Raw genomic sequence first — 21,886 nt, 5'->3', positions numbered from 1 at the left:
CCATCAAACATCATGGGATCACATGAAGGTTTACCAGCACGGAGAGGAGAAGGGAGAGAGGGGAGTGAGGACAGATAGACAGGGTATTTGAGACATTCATTAAGCCCTGATCTGGATCGCAGTGCAACAGGATAAGAAAATTAAAACAATATCTGCATAAAAACAAACAATGCTTGAAACCGGGACCAGAGAGACCGAAGTGTGTGTGACAAAGAGAGAGACAGACAGACCGACAGAGAGAGAGAGACATAGAGACAGACAAAGAAACAGACAGAGAGAGACAGACAGAGAGGGGGACAGTATCCAGGAGAGGGAGACAGTATCCAGGAGAGGGGAGACAGTATCCAGGAGAGGGGAGACAGTATCCAGGAGAGGGAGACAGTATCCAGGAGAGGGAGACAGTATCCAGGAGAGGGAGACAGTATCCAGGAGAGGGAGACAGTATCCAGGAGGGGGAGACAGTATCCAGGAGAGGGGGACAGTATCCAGGAGAGGGGAGACAGTATCCAGGAGAGGGGAGACAGTATCCAGGAGAGGGGAGACAGTATCCAGGAGAGGGAGACAGTATCCAGGAGGGGGAGACAGTATCCAGGAGAGGGGGACAGTATCCAGGAGAGGGGAGACAGTATCCAGGAGAGGGAGACAGTATCCAGGAGAGGGAGACAGTATCCAGGAGAGGGAGACAGTATCCAGGAGAGGGAGACAGTATCCAGGAGAGGGAGACCGTATCCAGGAGAGGGGAGACAGTATCCAGGAGAGGGGAGACAGTATCCAGGAGAGGGAGACAGTATCCAGGAGAGGGAGACAGTATCCAGGAGAGGGGGACAGTATCCAGGAGAGGGAGACAGTATCCAGGAGAGGGAGACAGTATCCAGGAGGGGGAGACAGTATCCAGGAGGGGGAGACAGTATCCAGGAGAGGGAGACAGTATCCAGGAGAGGGGAGACAGTATCCAGGAGAGGGAGACAGTATCCAGGAGGGGGAGACAGTATCCAGGAGGGGGAGACAGTATCCAGGAGGGGGAGACAGTATCCAGGAGAGGGAGACAGTATCCAGGAGAGGGAGACAGTATCCAGGAGGGGGAGACAGTATCCAGGAGACAGTATCCAGGAGAGGGAGACAGTATCCAGGAGGGGGAGACAGTATCCAGGAGGGGGAGACAGTATCCAAGGCACAATCAGAACAAACACATAATCTGGGGTTAGGAATCCTTCTCCAGTCCATTTCTGTTTCAGTCCAGTTTAATCGGGTTAGATCCCGTTTCATCTAGTCGATCTGGTTTTATCCGGTTTGGGTCAGGCCTGTGAAAGTGCAGGAGCATTCCTGGTCCAGACGGTAGGACTGCATGTGCTTCGATCACCATAGAAACAGACATTTGAAATACATTGAAAAGGATTCATTAAAAAGATACAAGGTGTCTAACTCCCAGCTGAACAACGGGGTTAGACAGCCCAACCTGGACTAGCCTGGGTACCAGTCTGAGCCATCATGCTACTCGTTGCATCTCATAGTCATGCCAAGGAGTTGACAACACAAACAGATCTGAGACCAGGCTAACAGCAACAATATCTGGGCTATAATATTGGTGTTTACGTCTCATCAAGAACACACTCTGATATCAACCTACACCAAACTCTATGATGCCACTGGTTGTACACACACACACACACACACACACACACACACACACACACACACACACACACACACACACACACACACACACACACACACACACACACACACACACACACACACACACACACACACACACACACACACAACCTTCAGTCTGCTCTGTCTGGACAGAACCCCAGGATACACACTCCTGCAGACACTGTATCAACATATCAAACACTCTACAAAACCAGGAGAAGCGAATAAACAGAGATCGGAATACGGTCGGAACACGGTCAGAACACGGTCGGAACACGGTCAGAACACGGTCAGAACACGGTCAGAACACGGTCAGAATACGGTCAGAACACGGTCAGAACACGGTCAGAACACGGTCGGGCTACGGTCGGAACACGGTCGGAACACGGTCGGAACACGGTCAGAACACGGTCAGAACACGGTCGGGCTACGGTCGGAACACGGTCAGAATACGGTCGGAACACGGTCAGAACACGGTCGGAACACGGTCGGGCTACGGTCAGAATACGGAAACACAGGAAGCGTTCCCTCAGAGACACACTGCATGATCATGTGGTTCTGAGGTCAGGAGACGGTCCAAACCCCACAGGAGAGAAAGTACTCGTGGGATACGTCCTCCACGGACCAATGAGAGAGGAGTCTCAGCGTCGTCTATGGGAGGGGGAGTGCTCTCCCATGAACCCACACACACAGGATGGGGATAGACCAAGAGCAGCCTTCTCCCCCCAGCGCCCCAGGGGGGCCTCTGCTCTCCTACCAATGAGCTCACAGCTGCGTGGCATAGTCGGCCAGTCTAACCAATCACCTCTTCTCCTCTGGTCTGTACGTGAGAGGGGTCTGGTTGTCTTGGTTACCAGTCCATTGTAATGACTGCGTTGTTGTCTTGGCTTCCGGCCCATAATAATAAAGGCGTGGTTTGGTGTTTGTTGTGTTTACCAGGTGTGGTTGGTTGCAGTGGTTACCAGCCGATGAGGTTGGCCTTGGCCTTCTCTGTGAGCTTGCGGACACGCCCCTTGGAGGAAGTGCCGAAGGTGAGGGAGGAGTCTTCAAACAGGAGCTGTCCCTCCTCCTCCTCCTCCGTGTAGCATGCCGTCCGTCGCCCCTGGTTACGCGTACGCATCGAACCCGCCGACCCATCCCCTTCCTGTCCCAGCTCCTCCCCTTCCTTCACATTGACGTTTTCGTCATCCACTGGCGAGTCCCTCACGCGCCGCGATTGTTGCAGAGCCTGGGCGGGAGGAGTGGTCTCGTCATTGATGCGCCGACTGCTCCTCCTCAGTGGGGAAGGGTCAGGGCTAGAAGGGGGAGGGACTTCTTCTGTCCTAATGAGTCTCGGCCTACCGCGTCGGCGCAGCGTTCCTGGAAGTCCCGCCCCTAAGTCTGACAGCCCGGTCGATTCCTGGGCGGAGGATGAAGTCCCACCCTCGTCGCCCGTGGATTGGTCAAGCTCGTCCTCGGGGGTGGAGCTTTGCCAGAGACCCCTCCTCCTCATGACCTCTACTTCCTGTTTGGACTTCCTGCCAGGTGGGCGACCCCTGGGGGCGGGGCTGGGGTCAGGAGTCACCGCTCTAGGTCTCTGCCCTCTACGCCCTGTGAGCAAGCCCGCTGTCACCTGACTCCTGTGACCATTCAGGTGGACAGTAGCCTGGAGGGAGAGGCTACGAGGAGAGGCTGGGGGGAGAGAGAGAGAACGTGAGTTGATGAAGCAGTGGTAGTGCATGTCCTATATAAGACCAAATGATTGCAAATCAATCAAATCAACAAATCAACCAATCAGAGCGGAATCGTACCGGGTGTGTGTCGTACGGGGGTTCTTAGTTTCCGCCGAATGCTCCCACCGCTGCCGTCGGCTCTCAGGGTCAGTCTAGAACGCTCAGCAACACCGGGAGATGAACTGGAGTTATGACCACGCAACGACCAGGAAGACGACTCTACTGAGAGAGAGAGAGAGAGACAGAGTGAGAGACACAGAGAGAGAGAGAGTTCTGCAAAGTTATTGAAAGTGGTGTAGGGGTTAAAACATATGACATAATTAAATCCATGTATACTGGCAATAGTTGCAGCATTAACATTGACAAGAAAATAACAGAATTCTAACCAGGCCTTCGCCAGGGTTGCAATCTGAGCCCTGCGCTCTTCAATATTTACATCAACGAATTGGCCACTATTCTAGAAAATTCCTCAGCCCCTGGTATTAGTCTCCACAATTCAGAGGTTAAATGCCTACTCTTCGCAGATGACCTATGCCTGCTGTCACCCACAGCACATGGCCTACAGCAGAGCATGGACCTGCTAGACCTGCCAGACCTAGGCCCTGGCAGTAAACCCCAAAAATACTAAAATAATGATTTTCCAGAGAAGATCCAGATCTCAGGGAATTAGACCAAATTTCTCAACTGGTACAAAATATTCAGTTGTAGTCGGAAGTTTACATACACCTTAGCCAAATACATTTAAAATCAGTTTTTCACAATTCCTGACATTTAATTCTAGTACAAATTCCCTGGCTTAGGTCAGTTAGGATCACCAGTTTTTTTAAGAATGTGAAATGTCCGAATAATAGTAGAGAGAATTATTTCTTTCAGCTTTTATTTCTTTCATCACATTCCCAGTGGGTCAGAAGTTTACATACACTCAATTAGTATTTGGTAGCATTGTCTTTAAATTGCTTAACTTGGGTCAAACATTTCAGGTAGCCTTCCACAAGCTTCCCACAATAAGTTGGGTGAATTTTGGCCCATTCCTCCTGACAGAGCTGGTGTAACTGAGTCAGGTTTGTAGGCCTCCTTGCTCGCACACGCCTTTTCAGTTCTACCCACAAATTTTCTATAAGATTGAGGTCAGGGCTTTGTGATGGCCACTCCAATACCTTGACTTTGTTGTCCTTAAGCCATTTTGCCACAACTTTGGAAGTATGTTTGGGGTCATTGTCCACTTGGAAGACCCCTTTGCGACCAAGCTTTAACTTCCTGACTGATGTCTTGAGATGTTGCTTCAATATGTCCACATAATTTTCCTCCCTCATGATGCCATCTATTTTGTGAAGTGCACCAGTCCCTCCTGCAGCAAAGCACCACCACAACATGATGGTGCCACCCCCGTGCTTCACGGTTGGGATGGTGTTCTTCGGCTTGCAAGCCTCCCCCTTTTTCCTCCAAACATAACGATGGTCATTATGGCCAAGCAGTTCTATTTTTGTTTCATCAGACCAGAGGACATTTCTCCAAAAAGTTGTCCCCATGTGCAGTTCCAAACCGTAGTCTGGCTTTGTTATGGCGGTTTTGGGGCAGTGGCTTCTTCCTTGCTGAGCGGACTTTCAGGTTATGTCGATATAGGACTCGTTTTACTGTGGATATAGATACTTTTGTACCTGTTTTCTCCAGCATCTTCTCAGGGTCCTTTGCTGTTGTTCTGGGATAGATTTGCACTTTTCGCACAAAAGTACGTTGATCTCTAGGAGACAAAACGTGTCTCCTTCCTGAGCGGTATGACAGCTGCATGGTCCCATGGGGTTTATACTTGCGTACTATTGATTGATGAACCTTCAGGCGTTTGGAAATTGCTCCCAAGGATGAACCAGACTTATTATTATTATTGTTGTTACTGTTGTCCCGTTGACAATCCTGATAATTATTAATTATGTTCATATTGTAAATCTCCAAAGTAAGCTTTGGCAATATGTACATTGTTACGTCATGCCAATAACGCAAATTTGAAAGAGAGAGAGAGAGAGATAATTAGGATCTGGCTAAAAATACTTGAATCGGTTATAGAACCCATTGCCCTTTATGGTTGTGAGGTCTGGAGTCCGCTCACCAACCAAGAATTCACAAAATGGAACAAACACCAAATTGAGACTGCATGCAGAATTCTGCAAAAATATCCTCCGTGTACAATGTAGAACACCAAATAATGCATGCAGAGCAGAATTAGGCCGATAGCCGCTAATTATCCGCTAAAATCCTCACCTGCTTCTTCAGTAGTAAAGTTTCAGTCATGTCAATATGTGACAGTGTACTCCTCACCTGCTTCTTCAGTAGTAAAGTTTCAGTCATGTCAATATGTGACAGTGTACTCCTCACCTGCTGCTTCAGTAGTAAAGTTTCAGTCATGTCAATATGTGACAGTGTACTCCTCACCTGCTTCTTCAGTAGTAAAGTTTCAGTCATGTCAATATGTGACAGTGTACTCCTCACCTGCTTCTTCAGTAGTAAAGTTTCAGTCATGTCAATATGTGACAGTGTACTCCTCACCTGCTGCTTCAGTTGTAAAGTTTCAGTCATGTATATGTGACAGTGTACTCCTCACCTGCTGCTTCAGTTGTAAAGTTTCAGTCATGTATATGTGACAGTGTACTCCTCACCTGCTGCTTCAGTTGTAAAGTTTCAGTCATGTATATGTGACAGTGTACTCCTCACCTGCTGCTTCAGTAGTAAAGTTTCAGTCTTGTATATGTGACAGTGTACTCCTCACCTGCTGTGGAGGGTGGGTGTGTCCTGGTGCAGCGTGTTCGTCCAGGGGTCTGTGGCTCCACCCTCCCATTGACGAGGGGGAGGGGCTGTCTGAAGGGGAGGTTCTGTCTCAGGGAGGGGGGGCGCAGGGGGGCTGCAGCTGGAGCCATGGGAGGGGCTGAGGAGTCTGGTCTAGACATGCCCCTCAATGAGACACGCCTCTTCCTCTCTGGGCTAAAGGAGGGGGGAGATAGAGCCTTGTGATAAACGTTTAACACACTGATGCTAGGTCGCATTAACCAATCACAAGGCTCAAACATACTGATGCTAGGTCGCATTAACCAATCACAAGGCTCAAACACACTGATGCTAGGTCGCATTAACCAATCACAAGGCTCAAACACACTGATGCTAGGTCGCATTAACCAATCACAAGGCTCTAACACGGATGTTAGGTCAGGTTAACCAATCACAAGGCTCTAACACGGATGTTAGGTCAGGTTAACCAATCACAAGGCTCTAACACGGATGTTAGGTCAGGTTAACCAATCACAAGGCTCTAACACTCTGATGTCAGGTTAACCAATCACAAGGCTCTAATCCTCTGATGCTAGTTCAAGTTAACCAATCAGGTACCTTGAGGCTGTGCTGCTGGACGGAGAGTCACTCCTCCTCTTCACCGCATGTCGTGTCTGCCTGTCCGTACTGTGTCTCGCCTGTCTTTCCGCCCCACGTCTCGTCTGTCTGTCTGTCTGCCTGTCCGTACTGTGTCTCGCCTGTCTTTCCGCCCCACGTCTCGTCTGTCTGTCTGTCTGCCTGTCCGTACTGTGTCTCGCCTGTCTTTCCGCCCCACGTCTCGTCTGTCTGTCTGTCTGCCTGTCCGTACTGTGTCTCGCCTGTCTTTCCGCCCCACGTCTCGTCTGTCTGTCTGTCTGCCTGTCCGTACTGTGTCTCGCCTGTCTTTCCGCCCCACGTCTTGTCTGTCTGTCCGGCCCGTGCTGGGTCTTCCTGTCCGTCTGTCCGTGGACGGCCTTGTAGTCAGCCAGGATGGAGCTGACGTGTTCCTCAAACAAGGCAGACAGACGCAGACTCATACTATAGATCTACACAGGAATAGGAGTGCATTAATATGTTATAAACAGGAATAGGAGTGTATTAACATGTTCTAAACAGGATTAGGAGTGTATTAACATGTTATAAACAGGAATAGGAGTGTATTAACATGTTCTAAACAGGATTAGGAGTGCATTAACATGTTATAAACAGGATTAGGAGTGCATTAACATGTTATAAACAGGAATAGGAGTGTATTAACATGTTATAAACAGGATTAGGAGTGCATTAACATGTTATAAACAGGATTAGGAGTGCATTAACATGTTATAAACAGGATTAGGAGTGCATTAACATGTTATAAACAGGAATAGGAGTGCATTAACATGTTATAAACAGGAATAGGAGTGCATTAACATGTCATAAACAGGAATAGGAGTGTATTAACATGTCATAAACAGGAATATGAGTTTATTAACATGTTATAAACAGGAATAGGAGTTTATTAACATGTTATAAACAGGAATGTATTAACATGTTAATACACTCCTATTCCTGTTTATGACATGTTAATACACTCCTAATCCTGTCTGACATGTTAATACACTCCTATTCCTGTTTATGACATGTCATAAACAGGAATAGGAGTGTATTAACATGTTATTAACACGAATGAAAGCGTATTAACATGTTAAACACGAATGAAAGTGTTAACGTGGTATAAACATGAATAGGAGTGTATGAACTGGTTATAAATATAAAGAGGAGTCTATAAACTGGTTATAAACATAAATAGGAGTGCGTAAACTGGTTATAAACATGAATAGCAGTGCGTAAACTGGTTATAAACATGAATAGGAGTGCGTAAACTGGTTATAAACATGAATAGGAGTGCGTAAACTGGTTATAAACATGAATAGGAGTGCGTAAACTGGTTATAAACATGAATAGCAGTGCGTAAACTGGTTATAAACATGAATAAGAGTGTGTAAACTGGTTATAAACATGAATAGTAGTGCGTAAACTGGTTATAAACATGAATAGCAGTGCGTAAACTGGTTATAAACATGAATAGGAGTGTGTAAACTGGTTATAAACATGAATAGGAGTGCGTAAACTGGTTATACACATGAATAGGAGTGTGTAAACGGGTTATACACATGAATAGGAGTGTGTAAACGGGTTATACACATGAATAGGAGTGTGTAAACGGGTTATAAACATGAATAGGAGTGCGTAAACTGGTTATAAACATGAATAGGAGTGCGTAAACTGGATATAAACATGAATAGCAGTGTAAAAATGTGTTATAAGCATTATGTGTCTCACCCGGGACTTCTTGCTGGGTGTGTAAGCTTTAGAGTTGCTGAAGATGAGACGTACGTCCTGGCAGAGCTCCAGGGGAGAGGTGTACTCCCCCGCACTGAGCATGCTCCGTACCGTCCCGAAGTCCATGGGCGTTTCCACAATGTCCAGGTAGTCCTGACGGCCAGGTAGACAGACAGTTATAGTTAGACAGGTGTGAAAGAGACAGGCTGTCAGAAAGACTGGTTAGAGACAGACAGGTATTTACAGGGTACTGCTCCAGGTAGACAGACAGTTATAGTTAGACAGGTATTTACAGGGTACTGCTCCAGGTGGACAGACAGTTATAGTTAGACAGGTATTTACAGGGTACTGCTCCAGGTGGACAGACAGTTATAGTTAGACAGGTATTTACAGGGTACTGCTCCAGGTGGACAGACAGTTATAGTTAGACAGGTATTTACAGGGTACTGCTCCAGGTGGACAGACAGTTATAGTTAGACAGGTATTTACAGGGTACTGCTCCAGGTGGACAGACAGTTATAGTTAGACAGGTATTTACAGGGTACTGCTCCAGGTGGACAGACAGTTATAGTTAGACAGGTATTTACAGGGTACTGCTCCAGGTGGACAGACAGTTATAGTTAGACAGGTATTTACAGGGTACTGCTCCAGGTGGACAGACAGTTATAGTTAGACAGGTATTTACAGGGTACTGCTCCAGGTAGACAGACAGGTATAGTTAGACAGGTATTTACAGGGTACTGCTCCAGGTGGACAGACAGTTATAGTTAGACAGGTATTTACAGGGTACTGCTCCAGGTGGACAGGCTGTTATAGTTAGACAGGTATTTACAGGGTACTGTTCCAGGTGGACAGACAGTTATAGTTAGACAGGTATTTACAGGGTACTGCTCCAGGTGGACAGACAGTTATAGTTAGACAGGTATTTACAGGGTACTGCTCCAGGTGGACAGACAGTTATAGTTAGACAGGTATTTACAGGGTACTGCTCCAGGTGGACAGACAGTTATAGTTAGACAGGTATTTACAGGGTACTGCTCCAGGTGGACAGACAGTTATAGTTAGACAGGTATTTACAGGGTACTGCTCCAGGTAGACAGACAGTTATAGTTAGACAGGTATTTACAGGGTACTGCTCCAGGTAGACAGACAGGTATTTACAGGGTACTGCTCCAGGTGGACAGACAGTTATAGTTAGACAGGTATTTACAGGGTACTGCTCCAGGTAGACAGACAGGTATTTACAGGGTACTGGTCCAGGTGGACAGACAGTTATAGTTAGACAGGTATTTACAGGGTACTGCTCCAGGTGGACAGACAGTTATAGTTAGACAGGTATTTACAGGGTACTGCTCCAGGTGGACAGACAGTTATAGTTAGACAGGTATTTACAGGGTACTGCTCCAGGTGGACAGACAGTTATAGTTAGACAGGTATTTACAGGGTACTGCTCCAGGTGGACAGACAGTTATAGTTAGACAGGTATTTACAGGGTACTGGTCCAGGTGGACAGACAGTTATAGTTAGACAGATATTTACAGGGTACTGCTCCAGGTAGACAGACAGTTATAGTTAGACAGGTATTTACAGGGTACTGCTCCAGGTGGACAGACAGTTATAGTTAGACAGGTATTTACAGGGTACTGCTCCAGGTGGACAGGCTGTTATAGTTAGACAGGTATTTACAGGGTACTGGTCCAGGTGGACAGACAGTTATAGTTAGACAGGTATTTACAGGGTACTGCTCCAGGTAGACAGACATTTATAGTTAGACAGGTATTTACAGGGTACTGCTCCAGGTGGACAGACAGTTATAGTTAGACAGGTATTTACAGGGTACTGCTCCAGGTGGACAGACAGTTATAGTTAGACAGGTATTTACAGGGTACTGCTCCAGGTGGACAGACAGTTATAGTTAGACAGGTATTTACAGGGTACTGCTCCAGGTGGACAGACAGGTATAGTTAGACAGGTATTTACAGGGTACTGCTCCAGGTGGACAGACAGGTATAGTTAGACAGGTATTTACAGGGTACTGCTCCAGGTGGACAGACAGTTATAGTTAGACAGGTATTTACAGGGTACTGCTCCAGGTGGACAGGCTGTTATAGTTAGACAGGTATTTACAGGGTACTGCTCCAGGTGGACAGACAGGTATAGTTAGACAGGTATTTACAGGGTACTGGTCCAGGTGGACAGACAGTTATAGTTAGACAGGTATTTACAGGGTACTGCTCCAGGTAGACAGACAGGTATTTACAGGGTACTGCTCCAGGTGGACAGACAGTTATAGTTAGACAGGTATTTACAGGGTACTGCTCCAGGTGGACATACAGTTATAGTTAGACAGGTATTTACAGGGTACTGGTCCAGGTGGACAGACAGTTATAGTTAGACAGGTATTTACAGGGTACTGGTCCAGGTGGACAGACAGTTATAGTTAGACAGGTATTTACAGGGTACTGCTCCAGGTAGACAGACAGTTATAGTTAGACAGGTATTTACAGGGTACTGGTCCAGGTGGACAGACAGTTATAGTTAGACAGGTATTTACAGGGTACTGCTCCAGGTGGACAGGCTGTCTGAAGGGTTCAGAGTCTTCACACTGGAACAGCAGGTCTAGTAGATTCCTGCAGCGCCGCCGCCAGGGATCAAAGGACCGGGGAAGACCTCGCCTCACACCCCCACCACCCTAACACACAAACAGACCACCATGTCAGCACAACGCCAACAATGAGTGGGTATGGTACGTTTACACAGGCAGCACAATTCTGATATTTTTTACCCTAATCAGATCAGATCTTTTGCCAATAATTGGGCTGCCTGTGTGTGTGTGTCACCTTCTTGTTCCGTGTGGATGTTGCAGGAGCATCAGCATCTTCATCATCATCTTCATCATCCTACAACACCATGGAAACAGAGCATAGATAAATTATATTTAGTTCACACACATGGAGTAGTGACAATGCCAAACACACACCTCATCCTCGGTGTCGGAGAAAGCATTCTTCTTCATGGAGTTGTAGAGAGGAATAATGTCGGGCAGAGTTTGGTCCCTGAGAGAGAGAGAAACTACAGTTATATACCAGTGTACTGTCATTACAGTAACAGGTATATGCCAGTGTACTATCATTACAGTAACAGCTATAACTATAGTTATATGCCAGTGTACTATCATTACAGTAACAGTTATATACCAGTGTACTATCATTACAGTAACAGTTATATACCAGTGTACTATCATTACAGTAACAGGTATATACCAGTGTACTGTCATTACAGTAACAGTTATATGCCAGTGTACTGTCATTACAGTAACAGGTATATGCCAGTGTACTGTCATTACAGTAACAGGTATATACCAGTGTACTATCATTACAGTAACAGTTACAACTATAGTTATATACCAGTGTACTATCATTACAGTAACAGTTATATGCCAGTGTACTATCATTACAGTAACAGTTATATACCAGTGTACTGTCATTACAGTAACAGTTATATACCAGTGTACTATCATTACAGTAACAGGTATATGCCAGTGTACTGTCATTACAGTAACAGGTATATGCCAGTGTACTGTCATTACAGTAACAGGTATATACCAGTGTACTATCATTACAGTAACAGTTACAACTATAGTTATATACCAGTGTACTATCATTACAGTAACAGTTATATACCAGTGTACTATCATTACAGTAACAGGTATATGCCAGTGTACTATCATTACAGTAACAGTTACAACTATAGTTATATACCAGTGTACTATCATTACAGTAACAGGTATATACCAGTGTACTATCATTACAGTAACAGGTATATGCCAGTGTACTATCATTACAGTAACAGCTATAACTATAGTTATATGCCAGTGTACTATCATTACAGTAACAGTTATATGCCAGTGTACTGTCATTACAGTAACAGTTATATGCCAGTGTACTGTCATTACAGTAACAGTTATATGCCAGTGTACTGTCATTACAGTAACAGTTATATGCCAGTGTACTATCATTACAGTAACAGTTATATGCCAGTGTACTATCATTACAGTAACAGTTATATGCCAGTGTACTGTCATTACAGTAACAGTTATATGCCAGTGTACTATCATTACAGTAACAGTTATATGCCAGTGTACTATCATTACAGTAACAGTTATATACCAGTGTACTATCATTACAGTAACAGGTATATGCCAGTGTACTATCATTACAGTAACAGCTATAACTATAGTTATATACCAGTGTACTATCATTACAGTAACAGTTATATACCAGTGTACTATCATTACAGTAACAGTTATATACCAGTGTACTATCATTACAGTAACAGTTATATGCCAGTGTACTATCATTACAGTAACAGTTATATACCAGTGTACTATCATTACAGTAACAGTTATATGCCAGTGTACTATCATTACAGTAACAGCTATAACTATAGTTATATACCAGTGTACTATCATTACAGTAACAGGTATAACTATAGTTATATACCAGTGTACTATCATTACAGTAACAGTTATATGCCAGTGTACTATCATTACAGTAACAGTTATATGCCAGTGTACTATCATTACAGTAACAGTTATATGCCAGTGTACTATCATTACAGTAACAGCTATATGTCAGTGTACTATCATTACAGTAACAGGTATAACTATAGTTATATACCAGTGTACTATCATTACAGTAACAGGTATATGTCGGTGTACTATCATTACAGTAACAGTTATATACCAGTGTACTATCATTACAGTAACAGTTATATGCCAGTGTACTATCATTACAGTAACAGTTATATGCCAGTGTACTATCATTACAGTAACAGGTATATACCAGTGTACTATCATTACATTAACAGTTATATGTCAGTGTACTATCATTACAGTAACAGTTATAACTATAGTAATATGCCAGTGTACTATCATTACAGTAACAGGTATAACTATAGTTATATACCAGTGTACTATCATTACAGTAACAGTTATATGTCAGTGTACTATCATTACAGTAACAGTTATATGCCAGTGTACTGTCATTACAGTAACAGGTATAACTATAGTTATATACCAGTGTACTATCATTACAGTAACAGTTATATACCAGTGTAGTATCATTACAGTAACAGGTATATACCAGTGTACTATCATTACAGTAACAGGTATATACCAGTGTACTATCATTACAGTAACAGTTATATGTCAGTGTACTATCATTACAGTAACAGGTATATACCAGTGTACTATCATTACAGTAACAGGTATATACCAGTGTACTATCATTACAGTAACAGGTATATACCAGTGTACTATCATTACAGTAACAGTTATATACCAGTGTACTATCATTACAGTAACAGGTATATACCAGTGTACTATCATTACAGTAACAGGTATATACCAGTGTACTATCATTACAGTAACAGGTATATACCAGTGTACTATCATTACAGTAACAGGTATATGTCAGTGTACTATCTTTACAGTAACAGGTATATGCCAGTGTACTATCATTACAGTAACAGGTATAACTATAGTTATATGCCAGTGTACTATCATTACAGTAACAGGTATATACCAGTGTACTATCATTACAGTAACAGTTACATACCAGTACTATCATTACAGTAACAGTTATATGCCAGTGTACTATCATTACAGTAACAGGTATATGCCAGTGTACTATCATTACAGTAACAGTTATATGTCAGTGTACTATCCTTACAGTAACAGGTATATGCCAGTGTACTATCATTACAGTAACAGCTATAACTATAGTTATATGCCAGTGTACTATCATTACAGTAACAGTTATATGTCAGTGTACTATCATTACAGTAACAGTTATATGCCAGTGTACTATCATTACAGTAACAGGTATATGCCAGTGTACTATCATTACAGTAACAGCTATAACTATAGTTATTATGTAAGGGTATAATATCTAGTAACAGTAGAGTCTTACTTGATGAAGCTGAGCATGAGGTCAGAGACGAACTTGGCCGTTTTAACGATGAAGGCTCCAGTTTCATTAAAGGTCTGAGCGTTGTGTTCAATATAACGCACCTCCCACATCAACGATGACATACGCCTAGGGGTGGAGAGAGATTAACATGCTGTTCTCTCATACACATTCGTCACAAACATTGTTGTCACACACACCCCGAGAGCGGTACCTGTAGAAGCGGTTCTCCAGCCTGCACCGTATGGTGCTGAGGTCCGTGAGGTAGGCTACTACAGTACAGTAGGAAGGATACGCCTGGAGATCTACTGGGAAGGCAAACGGTACAGCTACATCTAGAGGAAAGGAGAGAGGGGAGAGATGACTTAGAGTGTTAGCTATGTCTCCAGACGCCCCCCAGAGGAACCCTCCAGACGCCCCCCAAGAGGGACCCTCCAGACGCCCCCCAGAGAGACCCTCCAGACGCCCCCCAGAGGGACCCTCCAGACGCCCCCCAGAAGGACCCTCCAGACGCCCCCCAAAGGGACCCTCCAGACGCCCCCCCAGAGGAACCCTCCAGACGCCCCCCAGAGGGACCCTCCAGACGCCCCCCAGAAGGACCCCCCAGAGGGACCCTCCAGACGCCCCCCAGAGAGACCCTCCAGACGCCCCCCAGAGGGACCCTCCAGACGCCCCCCAGAGGGACCCTCCAGACGCCCCCCAAAGGGACCGTCCAGACGCCCCCCCAGAGGAACCCTCCAGACGCCCCCCAGAGGAACCCTCCAGACGCCCCCCAGAGGGACCCTCCAGACGCCCCCCAGAGGGACCCTCCAGAAGGACCCTCCAGACGCCCCCCAGAGGGACCCTCCAGACGCCCCCCAGAGGGACCCTCCAGACGCCCCCCAGAGGGACCCTCCAGACGCCCCCCAGAGAGACCCTCCAGACGCCCCCCAGAAGGACCCTCCAGACGCCCCCCAAAGGGACCCTCCAGACGCCCCCCCGAGAGACCCTCCAGACGCCCCCCCGAGAGACCCTCCAGACGCCCCCCAGAGGGACCCTCCAGACGCCCCCCAGAGGGACCCTCCAGACGCCCCCCAAAGGGACCCTCCAGACGCCCCCCAGAGGGACCCTCCAGACGCCCCCCCAGAGGAACCCTCCAGACGCCCCCCCAGAGGAACCCTCCAGACGCCCCCCCAGAGGAACCCTCCAGACGCCCCCCAAAGGGACCCTCCAGACGCCCCCCAGAGGGACCCTCCAGACGCCCCCCAGAGGGACCCTCCAGACGCCCCCCAGAGGGACCCTCCAGATGCCCCCCCAGAGAGACACTCCAGACGCCCCCCAGAGGGACCTTCCAGACACCCCCCAGAGGGACCCTCCAGACGCCCCCCAGAAGGACCCTCCAGACGCCCCCCAAAGGGACCCTCCAGACGCCCCCCCAGAGAGACCCTCCAGACGCCCCCCAGAGGGAACCTCCAGACGCCCCCCAGAGGGAACCTCCAGACGCCCCCCAGAGGGAACCTCCAGACGCCCCACAGAGGGAACCTCCAGACGCCCCCCCAGAGGGACCCTCCAGACGCCCCCCAGAGGGACCCTCCAGACGCCCCCCAAAGGGACCCTCCAGACGCCCCCCCAGAGAGACCCTCCAGACGCCCCCCAGAGGGACCCTCCAGACGCCCCCCAGAGGGACCCTCCCAACGCCCCCCAGAGGGACCCTCCAGACGCCCCCCCAGAGGAACCCTCCAGACGCCCCCCAGAGGGACCCTCCAGACGCCCCCCAAAGGGACCCTCCAGACGCCCCCCCAGAGAGACCCTCCAGACGCCCCCCCAGAGGAACCCTCCAGACGCCCCCCCAGAGGAACCCTCCAGACGCCCCCCCAGAGGAACCCTCAGACGCCCCCCCAGAGGGACCCTCCAGACGTCCCCCAGAGGGACCCTCCAGACGTCCCCCAGAGGGACTCTCCAGAGGTTATATTATCTGAAATGATTATATTATGTGAAGTGATTATATTATATTATGTGAGGTGATTATTTCATGTGAAGTGATTCTAGTATGTGAAGTGATGATATTATATTATGTAAAGTGATTATATTATGTGAAGTGATTATATTATGCGAAGTGATTATATTATATTATGTGAAGTGATTACATTATGTGAAGTGATTCTATTATGTGAAGTAATTATATTATGTGAAGTAATTATATTATGTGAAATTATTATAATCTATTATGTAAAGTGATTATATTATGTGAAGTGATTCTAATATGTAATGTGTTTATATTATATGAAGTGATTCTATTATGTGAAGTAATTCTATTATGTGAAGTAATTCTATTATGTGAAGTGATTATATTATGTGAAATTATAATATTATATTATGTAAAGTGATTATATTCTATGAAATGGTTATATTATATTATGTGGAGTGATTAATATATTATGTGATAATATTATATTATGTGAAGTGATTCTATTATATTCTGTGAAGTGATTATATTCTGTGAAGTGATTATATTCTGTGACGTGATTATATTCTGTGAAGTGATTACATTATATGAAGTGATTATATTATGTGAAGTGATTATATTATGTGAAATTATAATATTATGTGAAGTGATTATAATATATTACGTGAAATTAGTATATAAAGTGAAGTGATTATATTCTGTGAAGTGATTATATTATATATAGAGATTATATTATGTAATTATGTTATATTGCATGAAGTGATTATATCATATTATGTGAAATTATATATCATGTGAAGTGATTACATTATGTGAAATTATATATTATGTGAAATTATTCTAGTATGTGAAGTGATTCTATTATGTGAAGTGATTATATTATATTTTGTGAAGTGATTATATTATGTGAAGTGATTATATTATTATATGTCAAGTGATTATATTATATTATGTGAAATTATATATTATGTGAAGTGATGATAATATATTACGTGAAATGATTATATTCTGTGAAGTGATTATATTATATGAAGTGATTATATTATGTGAAGTGATTCTAATATGTAAAGTGATTCTAATATGTAAAGTGATTCTAATATGTAAAGTGATTCTAATATGTAAAGTGATTCTAATATGTAAAGTGATTCCAATATGTAAAGTGATTCTAATATGTAAAGTGATTCTAATATGTGAAGTGATTCTATTATGTGAAGTGATTCTATTATGTGAAGTGATTCTATTATGTGAAGTGATTCTATTATGTGAAGTGATTCTATTATTTGAAGTGATTCTATTAGAATCACTTCACATAATAGAATCACTTCACATAATAGAATCACTTCACATATTAGAATCACTTTACATATTAGAATCACTTTACATAATAGAATCATTTCACATAATATATCATTTCACATCATGTAATCACTTCACATAATAGAATCATTTCACATAATATATCATTTCACATAATGTAATCATTTCACATAATAGAATTACTTCACATAATATAATTATTTCACTATTATGTGAAGTGATTCTATTATGTGAAGTGATTCTATTATTTGAAGTGATTCTATTATGTGAAATAATTATATTATGTGAAGTAATTCTATTATGTGAAATGATTACATTATGTGAAATGATATATTATGTGAAATGATTCTATTATGTGAAGTGATTACATGATGTGAAATGATATATTATGTGAAATGATTCTATTATGTAAAGTGATTATATTATGTAAAGTGATTCTAATATTTGAAGTGATTCTATTATGTGAAATTATGATATTATATAAAGTGATTATATTATGTGAATTGATTCTAGTATGTGAAGTGATTCTAGTATGTGAAGTGAATCTATTATATTATGTGAAGTGATTCTATTATGTGAAATTATATATTATGTGAAATGATTATATTATGTAAAGTGATTCTATTATGTCAAGTGATTCTAATATTTGAAGTGATTCTATTATGTGAAATTATAATATTCTATTATGTGAAGTGATTCTATTATGTGAAGTGATTATATATAGAGATTATATTATGTAATTATGTTAAATTGCATGAAGTGATTATATCATATTATATGAAGTGATTATATTATGTGAAATTATATATTATGTGAAATAATTCTAGTATGTGAAGTGATTCTATTATGTGAAATTATGATATTATATTATGTAAAGTGATTATATTCTGTGAAGTGATTATAATATGTGAAGTGATTATATTATATTAAGTGATGTGATTATATTATGTGAAGATATTATATGAAGTGATTATATTATGTGAAGTGATTATATTATATAATGTTATGTGATTATATTATGTTATGTGATTATATTACATTATGTGATTATATTACATTATGTGATGTGATTATATGAAGTGATTATATTATATTAAGTGATGTGATTATATTATGTGAAGATATTATATGAAGTGATTATATTATGTTATGTGATTATATTATATAATGGTATGTGATTATATTATGTTATGTGATTATATTACATTATGTGATGTGATTATATTATGTGAAGTGAAGCCAATGATGAGCTGGATTGAACAATATATGTGATAGTTGTCAGAGTGTGTGAGCTCTGCATCGTGGTGATTACATCTGTGTCTGTCTCACAGTGATGAGGCCATACATACCGAGTGTGGTGAGCTGGTCGATGGCGTTGATGATGCGTTGACACTCGTGGTTCCGCGTGGCGGCGCCCCACTCCCCTTCCAGGGGAACATACAGCAGCTCTCTCTGCTCCTCCTCCGTGAGAGGAACGCTCTGACCCAGCTCCTCTGGAAACACTACTGATGGACCACACATCATCAGAACAACACACTACTGATGGACCCCACATCATCAGAACAACAGACTACTGATGGACCACACATCATCAGAACAACACACTACTGATGGACCACACATCATCAGAACAACAGACTACTGATGGACCACACATCATCAGAACAACACACTACTGATGGACCACACATCATCAGAACAATAGACTACTGATGGACCACACATCATCAGAACAACACACTACTGATGGACCACACATCATCAGAACAACACACTACTGATGGACCACACATCATCAGAACAACACACTACTGATGGACCACACATCATCAGAATAACACACTACTGATGGACCACACATCATCAGAACAACACACTACTGATGGACCACACATCATCAGAATAACACACTACTGATGGACCACACATCATCAGAACAACACACTACTGATGGACCACACATCATCAGAACAATAGACTACTGATGGACCCCACATCATCAGAATAACAGACTACTGATGGACCACACATCATCAGAACAACACACTACTGATGGACCACACATCATCAGAACAACACACTACTGATGGACCCCACATCATCAGAACAACAGACTACTGATGGACCACACATCATCAGAACAACACACTACTGATGGACCACACATCATCAGAACAACAGACTACTGATGGACCACACATCATCAGAACAACACACTACTGATGGACCACACATCATCAGAACAATAGACTACTGATGGACCACACATCATCAGAACAACACACTACTGATGGACCACACATCATCAGAACAACAGACTACTGATGGACCACACATCATCAGAACAACACACTACTGATGGACCACACATCATCAGAACAATAGACTACTGATGGACCCCACATCATCAGAATAACAGACTACTGATGGACCACACATCATCAGAACAATAGACTACTGATGGACCACACATCATCAGAACAACACACTACTGATGGACCACACATCATCAGAACAACAGACTACTGATGGACCACACATCATCAGAACAACACACTACTGATGGACCACACATCATCAGAACAACAGACTACTGATGGACCACACATCATCAGAACAACAGACTACTGATGGACCACACATCATCAGAACAACAGACTACTGATGGACCCCACATCATCAGAACAACACACTACTGATGGACCACACATCATCAGAACAACACACTACTGATGGACCCCACATCATCAGAACAATAGACTACTGATGGACCACACATCATCAGAACAACACACTACTGATGGACCACACATCATCAGAACAACACACTACTGATGGACCACACATCATCAGAACAACACACTACTGATGGACCACACATCATCAGAACAACAGACTACTGATGGACCACACATCATCAGAACAATAGACTACTGATGGCCCACACATCATCAGAACAACACACTACTGATGGACCACACATCATCAGAACAACACACTACTGATGGACCACACATCATCAGAACAACACACTACTGATGGACCCCACATCATCAGAACAACACACTACTGATGGACCACACATCATCAGAACAACACACTACTGATGGACCCCACATCATCAGAACAACACACTACTGATGGTCCACACATCATCAGAACAACAGACTACTGATGGACCACACATCATCAGAACAATAGACTACTGATGGACCACACATCATCAGAACAATAGACTACTGATGGACCACACATCATCAGAACAACACACTACTGATGGACCCCACATCATCAGAACAACACACTACTGATGGACGCCACATCATCAGAATAACACACTACTGATGGACCCCACATCATCAGAACAACACACTACTGATGGACCACACATCATCAGAACAACACACTACTGATGGACCACACATCATCAGAACAACAGACTACTGATGGACCCCACATCATCAGAACAACACACTACTGATGGACCCAACATCATCAGAATAACACACTACTGATGGACCCCACATCATCAGAATAACACACTACTGATGGACCCCACATCATCAGAACAATAGACTACTGATGGACCCCACATCATCAGAACAACACACTACTGATGGACCCCACATCATCAGAATAACACACTACTGATGGACCACACATTATCAGAACAATAGACTACTGATGGACCACACATCATCAGAACAACACACTACTGATGGACCACACATCATCAGAACAACACACTACTGATGGACCCCACATCATCAGAATAACACACTACTGATGGACCCCACATCATCAGAACAATACTACTGATGGACCCCACATCATAAGAACAATACTACTGATGGACCCCACATCATCAGAACAATACTACTGATGGACCCCACATCATCAGAACAATAGACTACTGATGGACCCCACATCATCAGAACAACACACTACTGATGGACCCCACATCATCAGAACAATACTACTGATGGACCACACATCATCAGAACAACACACTACTGATGGACCACACATCATCAGAATAACAGACTACTGATGGACCACACATCATCAGAACAACACACTACTGATGGACCACACATCATCAGAACAATAGACTACTGATGGACCACACATCATCAGAATAACAGACTACTGATGGACCACACATC

At 43.7% G+C, this 21,886-nt stretch overlaps 1 protein-coding gene across 3 annotated transcripts in view; it reads right to left on the bottom strand.

Moving 5' to 3' along the window:
* Positions 1 to 1,666: 1,666 nt before the first annotated feature.
* Positions 1,667 to 21,886, bottom strand: part of phip (pleckstrin homology domain interacting protein) — a 111,074-nt gene continuing 90,854 nt past the window's right edge. Inside the window, exons 31-41 of one of the 3 annotated variants that reach the window (XM_071412409.1) lie at positions 19,070 to 19,225; positions 14,673 to 14,793; positions 14,462 to 14,587; positions 11,470 to 11,545; positions 11,330 to 11,389; positions 11,044 to 11,181; positions 8,490 to 8,642; positions 6,744 to 7,210; positions 6,130 to 6,341; positions 3,447 to 3,590; positions 1,667 to 3,327 (exon numbers count right to left, since the gene is read on the bottom strand). In XM_071412409.1, coding sequence (XP_071268510.1) covers positions 2,615 to 3,327; positions 3,447 to 3,590; positions 6,130 to 6,341; positions 6,744 to 7,210; positions 8,490 to 8,642; positions 11,044 to 11,181; positions 11,330 to 11,389; positions 11,470 to 11,545; positions 14,462 to 14,587; positions 14,673 to 14,793; positions 19,070 to 19,225 — 2,366 coding nt within the window. In that variant the 3' untranslated portion in view covers positions 1,667 to 2,614. The remainder of the gene's footprint in view (positions 3,328 to 3,446; positions 3,591 to 6,129; positions 6,342 to 6,743; positions 7,211 to 8,489; positions 8,643 to 11,043; positions 11,182 to 11,329; positions 11,390 to 11,469; positions 11,546 to 14,461; positions 14,588 to 14,672; positions 14,794 to 19,069; positions 19,226 to 21,886) is intronic. The other 2 variants (XM_071412411.1, XM_071412410.1) reach the window with 2 other exon arrangements.

Source organism: Salvelinus alpinus, chromosome 8 (genome assembly GCF_045679555.1).
Source record: "Salvelinus alpinus chromosome 8, SLU_Salpinus.1, whole genome shotgun sequence".
In the NCBI taxonomy this organism is placed as follows: domain Eukaryota; kingdom Metazoa; phylum Chordata; class Actinopteri; order Salmoniformes; family Salmonidae; genus Salvelinus; species Salvelinus alpinus.
This window is presented reverse-complemented; position numbering and strand designations above follow the sequence as displayed.